Source organism: Pleuronectes platessa, chromosome 10 (assembly GCF_947347685.1).
Source record: "Pleuronectes platessa chromosome 10, fPlePla1.1, whole genome shotgun sequence".
Taxonomy (NCBI): Eukaryota; Metazoa; Chordata; class Actinopteri; order Pleuronectiformes; family Pleuronectidae; genus Pleuronectes; species Pleuronectes platessa.
The window spans coordinates 15,888,151-15,901,003 of record NC_070635.1 but is presented as its reverse complement, the minus strand read 5'-3'; the positions used below and the strand labels follow the sequence as shown (position 1 = coordinate 15,901,003).

The 12,853-nt window shown below is 39.7% G+C and overlaps 1 protein-coding gene across 1 annotated transcript; it reads right to left on the bottom strand.

The window, feature by feature from the left end:
- Positions 1-3,778: 3,778 nt before the first annotated feature.
- On the bottom strand, positions 3,779-12,824 carry mal2 (mal, T cell differentiation protein 2). The gene is made up of 4 exons (XM_053432403.1): positions 11,238-12,824; positions 8,762-8,932; positions 6,868-7,056; positions 3,779-5,209 (listed from the first exon to the last, which is right to left on the bottom strand). Exons 1-4 carry the CDS (start codon positions 11,355-11,357, stop codon positions 5,138-5,140), a joined length of 552 nt encoding a protein of 183 aa, XP_053288378.1. The 5' UTR covers positions 11,358-12,824; the 3' UTR covers positions 3,779-5,137.
- Positions 12,825-12,853: the final 29 nt, after the last annotated feature.

The following is a 12,853-nucleotide window of genomic DNA, read 5'->3' as shown; positions in this document are numbered from 1 at the left end:
ACGCACAGGGACCGACACAATGAAGCACACTTCCGGTAAGGGTTTTTCAACAAAATAAAAGGTCTGATTAAATGAAGTTTTTATAAACATCCTGAAAAGCCGCGGCCAGGTAGAAGTTCACTGAAGTTAGCACGGTGTTACAAGTGTTATCAAAGCAATATACCATTGCTAAAACAGAAAACGTTGGACTGATTTAAAGCTGTACAAGTATGTGTTTTCATTACTTGAATAAAAAACAAATAAAAAATGGAAAGCGTTCATACAAAAAATGATATATAATAGTAATATTTATTTTGAAGGACGGCTTCCTGTACTTCCGATGTGACAGTGTTCGACTTGAATCCCTGATGTTGCCAGATGCGGAGGGAAATCAAAGTGAAGCGCGTGCACGAGTCTCTCTGTGCTTTTCATTTTGTTGCATTTGATAAGAAAACAAATGAAAATGTGGAATAGTCTAAAGAAAACTCTTCCAGAACTCACTCATCAGTTTACAGGGTAAAAGCACAATTTTATTAAGTTATCATTACAATAATTTTTTTTGTTGCAGATGTTTTTTTTTAATGTATAAACTTTAGCTAAATGCGGAAAACTGAACCAACCAAGTTAAGCAGATGTGGATCTCGGGAGACATCTAGCGGTAGAAAGGAGAATTACAACGTTAAAAAAACTGCAGGCAGTACGAATGGAAAATGTTAAGTGACCTGAAACCTGGATATACGAGGATCCACTACGAATCATATAACATCAGTTCAACCAAGGTGTTAGCAGAGCAGTCGACTGTATTTTGACAGCCCTGAGGACTTTTTCACCCCATCCCAGATACGGGCTGCATAGTGGAACCTGTACAAACAGAAAAGAAACACAAACAGCACAGGTCATACTCACAAAACATTGTTAGGTTAACAGCACCTTTGGTAGAGTAAGGTAAACATCAATAATAAGACGTGTGTAACACCTAAATATACTTGTAAACAGACAAATTCAGTAAAACAGTAAAACAACTGTGCTTTTGATATACAGACTCCGGAAAACATTCAGCAAGATCAGGATAACACCAGCAGTCCTAGATCTAGCACGTACACACATAGGCATCAAGTGACAAAACATAGGCCCCTTTTCTCACTTTGAACCCCTGCCCCACAAATTTCTGTGCACGTCCCTGACCAAGATTTAGGAAACACTAGAATTAACATAACACAGATTATTTTTCCAGAATCATATATGGGCACTGGTACATTTCACCAGTGAAATAGATAAATTTGATGAACTTTACTAAAGGCGGACTTAGGATATCATATTCAAGAGGCCAAAACTATGTTTTGAGTGGCTACCCTGACCTTTGACTACACAAATATGTTAATCCGTGATTCTAAGTGAACATTTGTGAGAAATTTGAAAGAGTTCACAGGGCCAAAAACTATTTGTGAGGCCACCGATTCCATGACCTGTGACCACTAAAAATATAATCAGTTCATCCTTGAGTCCAATTAAACGATTGTACCAGATTTCAAGAAATTCTTGAGATATCATGTTCACAAGAATAGTACATACAACGCTAATGCATAACGCCTCCAGCTGTCACCAGCGCAGTCATAATTATACAATATATTGATATTATCATATTTATATAAAGTGAAACATACTCAGAGAGATTTTCATGGACAAAATAAACCTGAACTACACCAAACTATAAAAAAGAGGGAGGTAGAAACGAGATATTGAAAAGTTGCTACAGGCATTACAAGTGTGGAGATAGATGAAGGAAGAGCATCTAGAGGGAAAGTGTGTTTACCAGTTCTTCTCTGTTAGGATGGTGTTGGACAGCTGACAGCGGGGCATGGTTAGTACTTGGCTGCGAAGTTTAGAAACCATGGTGGAGAAAGAGGAGTGTCCTCTTTAGGCAGGGAGCAGGGAAAAGAGCAGGTATGTACCCGGCCCTAAAACAGGGAACCATGATTAATTCACACGTTACACAATCTACAGGAGGACAACTGGGTTCTTTCTAACATGACAATAAATTCTATACAACCTGCTTTAGTCAGATTTTCCTCCCCATCATTCTCCTGCACAGGAAGAAGGAACATGTTGACCTCAGGTGACAGATAGTCCGCTCCCAGGCCAGGAAAGATGCTGCAGTTGAGCATGGACAATGAACCTTAAGACAAACCACATATTATAGAATGAGTATAGATTGAGTGTAGGTTCGGCACGTTTGGAGAGGCAACTTAGGGTTTACTTAACATGGTACCTTTGTATTTGAGATGGGAGTGGGCCATTAATTTAGATAGATAGATAGATAGATGGATTACTTTATTCATCCCAGAAGGGAAATTAAGTCGTCATAGCAGCAGGTATATTTGAATACAATAAAATACAATACAATAGAATAAAATAAAAAATATTGAGGTAGAAAGAATAAAAAAACAGGAACACAAGATAAAGTAGGGGGAGTATCAACGTCCCCCCTCGTCACCAATCGTGTTTGGGATTTCCATGAACAGCTTCTGATATCCACAGCTGTGGTGTGGCCTCCAAAATTCCTCTCTGGTATTTGTAGATTAATAATTATGTTAGCTTCATCAGACTGTGTTTGCAGGTGCAGTGTGGCTTGGATGAGGGTCAGCATCTCAAAATCTGAGGCCATTGTTCTCGGCCAGTGAACTGTGGTTTTCTCTTTTCAGGCTTCTGCCCCAAATGAAGGAGTTTCAGTCTCCCGGGGTCTTGTAAATGAGTGCCAGTAGGATGGAGCATATTTACAGGTGCAGTGCTGGACCACTGATGAAGAGGGGGCTTACCTCTCAATTTACCAGTCGATGTTTGCTCCTGACCTCCTTCATAGTCAGGAGCTTTGGGTAATGACTGAAAGAATGACATCTACAAAATATATTCAAAGAATATCTGGGGCGGAACTTGAGCTGAGTCAGGAGGAGGACAGCGCCTCCTTGGAAGCCGTAAGCTGTGAGACATGTCCTCTGATATCCTCCTCCAGAGCCACGTTCACACTTGGATCACAGAGAACATTTAGGGTAAAACCTGGTGTAAATGATCCTGGTTCGAGTGTGTGGCGATCAGAGTGGGATTAGGTACATTTGGAAGCTTAATGCTGGTTAGAAATAATACCTTATCAAGTAATCAACAGCCAGACAACGCCACTTCAGGAATTTCACCTGAAGAATTATTTAGATTTTAGCCACTGAACCGATTTGATACAGGTACAGTGGACATTCCCTGGACATTAGTTCAGGCTGGAAATACCTGAGGCTAGAAACACCTGCCATGGAGGCAACTGCAAGAGGTTGTGTTTAGAATTAGTCCAGTTTCCAGAGAGGAGAAAAACAGCAAATCATCGGGACATAAAATAACACGACTGGACTTCTCTGTTCCCACTGGGTTCACCAAGCTAATCTATAAATTACTATTTGGCTGAGGCTTTGAGAGTAATGAAAGATCTCAAAGGTATAAACGTGCAAAGGCAATTTGTGGAGTAAACAGTGAGCTTTTAGTAACAAGGGGCTGACATGATTTATTATGCAATCCCAAGGAATTCTGGATAGTTGTAGGCAAGTTGCACACAGGGCTGGTGGAATTCAATTATATTTAGGATGTCTGCCCTGGTTTTGAACTGCTGCGGGACATCCCTGTACACTCCCTGTTTGCTTTCATGAAGACCCTGTTTCTGGGGTTTGAGAATTCCTGACTCTGGCGACTCTTAGTGGTGGCATCAAAAACTACACTGTGACAGACGATCCAATTAACAATTCCTCTTATGACACAAAACTTTTTTTCTTCTTCAAAAACCTTTATTTCTGTAGCTGTACAATGCATTAAAAACAGCACATATCAAAATGACAGATTCTTGTTTTAGAACTACTTTTTAAATTACTAATAACATGTTAAAAGCCTTATGCTGACACATGTACGCAATAAATACATCTAATGAATCATGTTGAAATAGGAAAATTATTCATTTGGAAAATTGAATGATGTATCCATACAAAAACAATAATGGTCACACAGTGAAAACCTACAACTTTAAGCATATATATTAAACAATCCACCCGTCACTGTTACTTGAAATATAGCAGGTGACAAAAACATTTTTATTGATGCTCTGATTAGATTATTAGTTTTTAGTAAAACACATCAAAACAAAGGAATCCAGACCTTGGTCAAGTCATATTTATCACTAAGTCACTAGAGTTAGCACTCATTAAAGTTTAAACAGCAACAGACGCTACATTGACTGAATAGCACGATAGTTACAATTTGGTGAAAAATATTTAGGGTGTATATAATAGGGTGAGAACATTTGACAAAAAGTTCGCGTAACAAGTAATCAAACCTTTGAAATTCAAATATCAGATAAAGCCTTAGTTTAAATAATGGCCACATGTCTAATCTAGAGTGAATCTCAGCTCTTTAGCACCAAAGTAACTGGAAGACAGTAAAAACCCTCACTTTGCCTTTCAGGGTCTTTTCCATCAGGTCTTGTTTTGCATATCCTTTAAGCTGCATACACAGAACATGGACGGGTTTTTGTGGTCATGGCGATGGGAAATATTTCCTCCAGTGAGGATATAACTCAGGATATGGGTCAATATCTGTATGATTAATAAAGCGGGTAAGAAAACAAATCCATAACTGTCAGAGGCGTCACTTGCATCTCGTAAAATGACCCCAAGGAGCCTCAAAACGTTCCCAAACTTCCCACATCGATTTTCCTGGCAAAGCAGTGAAATCATCGGGTTAGCCACGGAGGAATACAAATCATATGGTGCTAACTGGACAATAACTACTTTTCCTTTAACTTTCTCAAATCACTTCAACATAGACTCAACCTACAGAGCTTGAAACCAAACCTCAGACGATTGGAATCCTGCGGGAATATTATTTTCCAGAAATCTTGACAGATGTTTTGACTGAGGCAAAATTCCCTTTTCTCCACACTTTCCCTGTGTAGCTGTGACGCTGTGATCGCTCGCTGACAGGAGATTCCCATCAGGAAATTATCGAGTTTGCACTCAAATAAAAACAGTTTGGCAGTTGTTTTCTCTGGAGGTTTGGGTGGATGTTGTGATGTTTTATGCTGAAGTTACCCAGCTTTTGAAAAATCTATTTAAGTTGGTTTTCTCCCAGGTTACACTATCCACCTCTTGAAGCCCATCACCATACTGCAGCCGTAGCATAGCGTCACTATGAAGGCAAATATCTGGAAAAAGAAGGAGGGAAAAAGATCAGTCACAAACTAAAATAATTTGTAAAGAATTAAACAAAGAAAGCAAACTAGAGCATTTTTAAATAGCAAATTTAGTATTTTTTCATTTAGGAAGAGGCTTTAAAATAAACCACTGTTAATTATTTGTCTTATCATTCTTAGCTGTGCAAAATCTGCAAATAAATTATAATAAATTTCAATAAATACAAATGTCAAAATGTCCTGGAACACATGACCTCTTTAGAGTAGTGTTCCACCAATAAGAACCCCACACTGAGGATGTCAATATAAAGCTCAAGTATCTGGTATTTTTATTTATATTTTTTCTCTTGACCCTAACATTGTAGGTAACCTTCACATCTTAAGAGATGAAATGTACAGAGAGAGAGACATGTACCAACTGTTCATATACGGAACAAGTTTCATTCCAAACTGGCCCAATTACCACATTCTACAACTGATGAGCTCAAAACTGACTTGATTATGAAACATCTGTCAAATGAAATACAACTAATAATTAGTCATAATTTATTCGATGATAATCATTTATTAACATTATATATGATATGTCGTATTTGTATGGCTCCGTGCTGGCAGGAGCCTTGGACGTCCATTAAGCTCAAGGAAGAACTGATTAGAAATTGGAGGTCAAAGGGCACTATTTTTTTAGCCATATGAATTCATATGATAATTAAAGCTAAATACAGTTAAAATCTTGTATTAACTTCCTTCAAATTCTTCACTACATATAATATCCAAGCCTCAAAAGACAGGGATGTAAACTTCTATAAGCCAGGTTGGTGTTAGAACACAAGCATGAGGCAGTAAATTGCAGTAATAATACTGTTTTATTGTCTGACGGTTCTAACTGATACTAGTCTGGACACTGAACTCTACAAGGAATCAGAAGATCCCTGCACAAGTTTAAACACAAGAAAAACCATAGCAAAAGATTAATCAGCAGGGAGGTTAGCTTATACTTATAAGTTTCCCGAATGCGTTTTTCCGACAGAAAAATATGTCATATTAAATTGTTCTTGAATTATTGTAAAGAAAAAAATCCTTCACCAAATGTCACACAGGCATGTTTAAAGTATAGATTCTATTGCAACATTTGTTCCACCTTACAAATGCATTTCAGCAGAACAAATATGGCAATATTCATTCAAGATGCTTTCAGACATGCACTGAAGACATACTGTTTTGACGGATGCTGAACTGGAAGAATACAAATATCTGAGGATGAAATAGGCGAGCCATTCACATAGAAGACACAGAGGAACATGACAACTTGGAGAGACAACGGGATTAGAGAGCTTTTGGTGATAAGGGCCGACGACGGTGTCAAGGTGCCATGAACTTTTGTCTCTGCAGCCAAATTTACACATCATATCCTGCCTCCTGTTTGATCTACCGAGGTGCCGCCCCTCGCCGGATTATTACAATAATGTTCCTGTTGTGAAGGCGTGTGATGCGGAAAATCGGCTGCTGTGTTCCTCACATGTGAAAAACAAACTCCGACAAATGTCTGTACCCAGTTTTCCAGACATTATCCCACTGTTCATGGCTTAGAAAGCTTCAGGTAGTTCTGCAAGCACACTAAAACGACATGTATTCAAATGCTTTAATTCGAGAAGATGCCCAGCACTCACCGTGGCTGCCACATTAATACCGTACTGCGTCTCACTCAGGACTGTCAATATGTTGCCTCGAGGGTGGGGGAAACACCCCCCACATTCAGTGCTGTTGACGTGGGCCACTCCTCTTGCTGCTGTGGTCGCTGCCTCCAACACGAAGGCGGCGAAGTAGAACAGCAGAGCTATGAAATGGTAAAACACATCCTGAGAAGCAGAGGAGAGCGATTAGAGGTAAATTAATAACAAATAAAGGTTTGTTTTCATGTTGCAGGTGTTAACACGGTGAACGTTACGCTTTTCTTCGATCCATTTTCTGGGAGTTGACACAATATAATTCACTTATCTTTATTAAAAAAGCTTTAACTGTTATATCTGCATACTAATACCTCGAAATAGGAGAAATATTCCCCGTTGGTGCACTATCCTATGGTTGCAAGGTTCGAATTTAAATTCTACTACTCAGGACAAGAGTGGGAAACTTTGTCATTTGAGAACTAAGAATGACAAATGTTATCCCACAGTGCAATTATCAAACAATGGCAGCCACCTGTACAATAGCACTCACACAACAAACCAGTTTATGCGACAGAGAATGGACCATTATGATAAACTGTCAAGCACAACATGGCAGATACAACAAAAGAACACAAGAGAATGAAAAAAATTTGAGGCGGAGAAACGGTTGAAGTGATTTGAAAGTATGGGGTGAGAGGAATTAAAGGAAAGACGGTCAGTGAGGGTTTGTGCGCTCCACTCTGTGAGCCAGGCGGGACTACACTCGGGCCCTTGTTGTGCTTCAGCGTGAGCTCATCATCCATGTCGCTCATTGTTCGGGCCGAAGACAAACAACCCCACACGCCTGCTTTCTCCAGGGAGCAGGGCCTGGAGCCTGAGGCTCGACTGCTTCTGTCTGACAGGCCACACTCAACTCAGTGTCCTCTGCCATGACATAAACGCAAGGAAAAGGGACAGCTTCTGAATTTCTTTTCATCGTGTTCATATATTATTAAATAGAGTTATGGCACAATTGGAAAATACCATGCACAGCAATACTAAGAGACTGTCTTGCAATATTTTTTGGGGTCTTTTTGTATTTTTACACATTTTTAGCATGGCAAGTGATTCATTATCCATATGTTGGAATTAAATCTCTTTTACACTAACATTAGCAGGTATATGCAGGTTTTTCAAATGGCGGGTAAACCCACTAAAACAGGCGATTGAGTCCTTTGCCAGAGGAGTTGAACTTTCTTCCCCCCTCCCCCCCGACGAGTAATGACTGATGGCACAAATGCACCCAAAACAAATGCGTCGGAGGCAGTAAGCTCAGTTGTCACCAGTCAGAATCCTATGGTGGTTACACTTTTAGATCTTTTACTTGAGTCAGTCTTTCAAACTCAACCCAACTGAACTATTTCTGCTGTCTTGCAGATTTTGCATCTTGCATGATACAAAGAAAATGTATTTATCTTGCACGTTGCTCCCAAGATGTCAAAAACTATAATACAGCCCATCATTGGAGTTCTTCAGACCAATGAATTATATTTTCATTTAAAAATTTGAATCTGTCATGGATACAACTTGTCTGAGGTCAGAACATGGTAATAAGAAGACCCAAGCAGACTTTGATGGTTTTAGGTTTAAGTTTTGATAAATTTCAGTATGAGGAAGTGCCCCAGACATCTCAGATTTTACTGATAGGACTTTTTTAATTATCTTTGTTGTTTTCAATCTCTGTTTCACAGCGTTTTATGGAATGAGAAATTACCACTTTCCTTAATTTGCATGGTATAATTTGGTATTTTACAAATCAAGGAGGAATAAAATCAATTTAATCAGTCACACAGGCAGACAGATAGGAAAGGTTGACAAACTGGCAGACTGATCGGCTCCTTTATCTTCAGCTCACCAAGAAGTTCCAGTCGGTGTTGATGCGGTCAGCCAGGCCGGTGACGAGGATCACGAGGTAGGCGGAGGAAAGGAAGAAGGTGGTGACGGAGACGAACATCACCCAGCCCTGCAGCAGAGGCACGGGCACGTTGGAGGAGGCCACCAGGATCCATACTAAACCCCCAAATAACTGGGGATAAAAAAACAGAGACTCTCAGTGGTGACAGTATGAGGTGTTAATGTATATACTGACAATCAGCTCTGCAATCTTCAAGACGGGAGTTTGAAAAACACAGGATCCATTTGAATGTTCATGATTTAGGGTTTCAGGCTTGTCTGTAGTTTATGATACATTAGGAAGACAAAGGTATGCGTGCTGGTACAATGTTTTGTACTCAGGGATACTCAACTTCCAAATATCTTCCAATACCGATTCCTATAACGGACAATTCGATTATTTTTCACGTTTCACCCTCGGTCCTTCTGCAACAACCCACGTCTCCTGAAACCTGAGAGTGGGAAGTGTTGAGCAAAGACCCAGAATAAATATTTTGGTAGAAAAAATTGTTTGAGATTTCATGAACTGTCGCAGTTGCCCCTTAAGATTTCATTGTAGCCGCTGCCACCGTGTCGCAGCTGCCGCTGGAGTAGTGGACAAAAACCAGAATTCCACTGTAAGATATCTATGGATAGCTTTACCAGTGCTCTCTCTCTACTTCAATGTACACGAGTCATTGGGATCCCTTTAATATGAAGTATCATGACCTGCAGCAATTCAGATGCAATGCTACGAATGTAACTCTGAGCATTAACACTTGATTTGAACCCGCCATGCAGATTTAGTCATTTGTGAGGCTGTGAGGATAAAATACAGTGTTGAGTTAGAGAATGCATGTCATAGCAGCAAATTTTATCTTTGTTGTGGTTTCCAAAAGGGCAAACATGAAGGGAACACAACTGATGAAAGCATTAAAGTGTAATTTTAATTTATCTTTTTAATGGAGCATCTATTGTAGCTAATGAAAGGTGGAACATGTTGGAAAATAGTTTTACATCTGGTACAAGTCAAAGTTCAAATGACTGAAGTGAAAATACAGACAGGTGTTTACTTTCTTAATTCAAGGTCTATGTATTTGTGTTTTCTATTTCTGTGTCATGCCATTGCATTAAGCCCATCCCTTCTCGGGACACATTTGAAAAGACATTGAAATAATTTTCATATCGCTCCTGATAAAAGATATATGAACCTATGCAAAAAAAATACAACTCACTGAACTCTGAGATGAGATTAAAGCTAGCCATAGCTAACATGGCTATTGTTAGCCCAGCTCCTGCAGCCAGTCTGACTAATCGATAACAAAAATCTAGAGCAAAGGGCCCAACTTGTAGTGCATTTGTCACGTTTAATTCATTTGTTGGACGAAATCATACACCGCGTAGAACTTATATTGGATATTGATCAGACTTACGGATAGCATATTATAAATGATTAATGAGAAACCTGTAGCTGTTTTCTATCCGTATGATTGGTTAAGTATGTCACAGTATTTTCTATCAATTATCTATCTTTAGATGGTCTAAAGGTAATCATATCTTTTTCTATCCACCAGTGGCATTCCATCCACCAGGTTTGCCATCTCGCCGTCACTTCTTTGTCATAGAGGTTTGATCCCAACAGCTCAGCAATCATTGTCAATTTGATATAAAAAAAAAAAAGAAGTATATATATATATATATCGGCCATTGTATCAATATCGCACATTGTTTAACCTCAAAGTTCCATACCCGTCGACCTCTTAGAATAAGGTGATTAATCATAAGCTTGGTACATGGTAGAAGTCACCTTGCAGGTCATGAAAGGACAATAAAGCTTATGCTCAAACCTGAAGTTATGAATGGAAGTCAATATCAATATGATGCAGGGAGATGATGCTCAGAACACATTCCAGGGGACGATGTGGACATATATTATATTAAGATAAAATAATTTCATATGAATCGATATTGATAATCACATAATAAATTACATTAGTGTTTCTTTTAATTTTGAATGAAGCTTTCGGTTTCCAACCCTTCTTCTTTATGATATTCAGAGAAGGACAAACACTTTTTTTTTCAAATCTGATGTAGATCAATTATGTGCTTACACAACACACAATACATATTGGACTTGGGTTGTATTGCTGTGGATGATATCCAGGTCATTATTGACATTGTAAAGGCCTGCGGGCACAGACAGTCGCTCGATCCAAGAGGCCATACATGGCCACAACTCTTTAGCTTTGACTGTCAAACATAAACACTGAACTCAGCTGAAGCATCAGTGTTTTGTCAACACTGACCAAGAGTACAAACCCTGATAGTCAGTGGCATATATGACTCAACAGGCACGATCAGGACGAGGCCCATTCATTAATAAGAATTAAATAGTGATTACAGATGATCGTAATGAAACTAAATGCGGGTATATATGATTTTAAAAACCACATACTCACTATTTCTAAGCAGACAAGAGCTCCAGAGTAAGTCCTCAGTACTTCCAGTCCCAGGGGGAGAGAGATCGTCGGGGCAGGGAACGAGGTGGCAGCGGGGTTTGCGGCTGGTGGTTCCGACATCTCTTCTTCTTCTTCTTCTTGTTCTGTATGTCCCCCTCTCCTCTGCCTCTCACGCGGCGGCTCCCACACTCAACTCACTCCGCTACACAAAGGACGGGAGCAGCGGAGGGAAATTCCTCCGGAGTCATGTGTCCTCCACCTCCTCCTCCTGCACCTCCTCCTCCTCCTGCTGCCGCGGACAGGTCGGACAGGTGCAGGGGCCACTCCCTGGAAAACCTGCGCTGCGTTCACGGACCTCAAGGAAACTCCCATGTCCCGTTTCCATGATGTTGAAATGGGGTATAAAGTCAACATGGGGCCAAATGACAGGTGGTTTTCACTGGTTGATGAAGATGCAATGGTTTGGACTGGGCCCACAATTTAAAATACATTAAAAGGTTGTTTTTTTTTAAATACTGTAAAAGTAGAAGCAGGGGTGGATCCAAGGCTGGGGCCAGGGGGGCAGTGTCCTCACCTGAAATCTGATTGGTCCCTGAAGTTCCCATCACCTGTCGAGGTTCATTTTTCTTAATAGTCACTAATGCTATTAACAATAAATATGATTTGCTCAAAGCATCAAAAACATCAGTTCAACTTGGACTAAACTAATGAAGTGGTTGATGTTTATTGAGTATGGATGTAGTGGTTTAAACTGATATGATTTAATTTAAAGAAAATAACTAGTATAACAGTCTAACAAATGCTCAATATAAGACCACAACCTTCCTTCGGAGAGAAAAAAATCAGTCTTTAATCCTAAAGGACACAATAATCATGTGACATCTAACCTTATAACTATAAATATCGATTATATTTCAATCCACTTATTTATCGTCCAGCCCCGTACAACACTAATATCCATATAATAAAATGACGCATTTCTTGTACTGACAAGTTGGTAATGGTTTTATGATAATCAATTCCTGTCAGCATTTGTTTTTATCATGGCTAAGCATGTCATAAAAATCCTGAGGGTGTGTTTGTAATAATGAAAGGACAAAGATCTGCTCCTCCATTCCACACCCTACATGTGTGTTTTTTTTTAACTATGCAGTCATTCCTTATTAATCACCATGTGCTCATCTTGCCCCTTTTGTAAGTGAAGGCAGCAACACCCCAAGTGTGTTAGGGCCACTTGACTCCCTCTGTGGGAGCCACCAGCAGAGAACACAGCTAAAGAGCACTACAGTGAGAGGGCAAATCAAATAGCTGGAGTCACTGATTGCTACAGGATAAGAATCGAGGGCTGAGAAACAATGGTGTGTGTGTGTGCTCGTGTGTGTGTGTTTGTGAGTTTGTGTGTGTGTGTGTGTGTGTGTGTGTGTGTGTGTGTGTGTGTGTGTGTATAATGGTTAACCTTCACGGTGCAGAAGCAGAGTTAAAGAGTAAATATTAGTTAAAGGTCTAAAGCAGAGAGGAGAGAGACAGAGAGAGAGAGAGAGAGAGAGAGAGAGGAGAACTGATTTCTAATACCTGATTCAGGAGCACTCCAAGTATTTGCAAAGAAAAAGAGGACC

Excerpts from the sequence above, each read along its gene's own strand:
- mal2 (XM_053432403.1), bottom strand. The coding sequence starts at position 11,357 with ATGTCGGAACCACCAGCCGCAAACCCCGCTGCCACCTCGTTCCCTGCC. Across the intron at positions 8,933-11,237 it reads CTCTTGTCTGCTTAGAAATA|TTATTTGGGGGTTTAGTATG; the intron begins GTGAGTATGTGG and ends TTTTATCCCCAG. Across the intron at positions 7,057-8,761 it reads ACACCGACTGGAACTTCTTG|GATGTGTTTTACCATTTCAT; the intron begins GTGAGCTGAAGA and ends TCTGCTTCTCAG.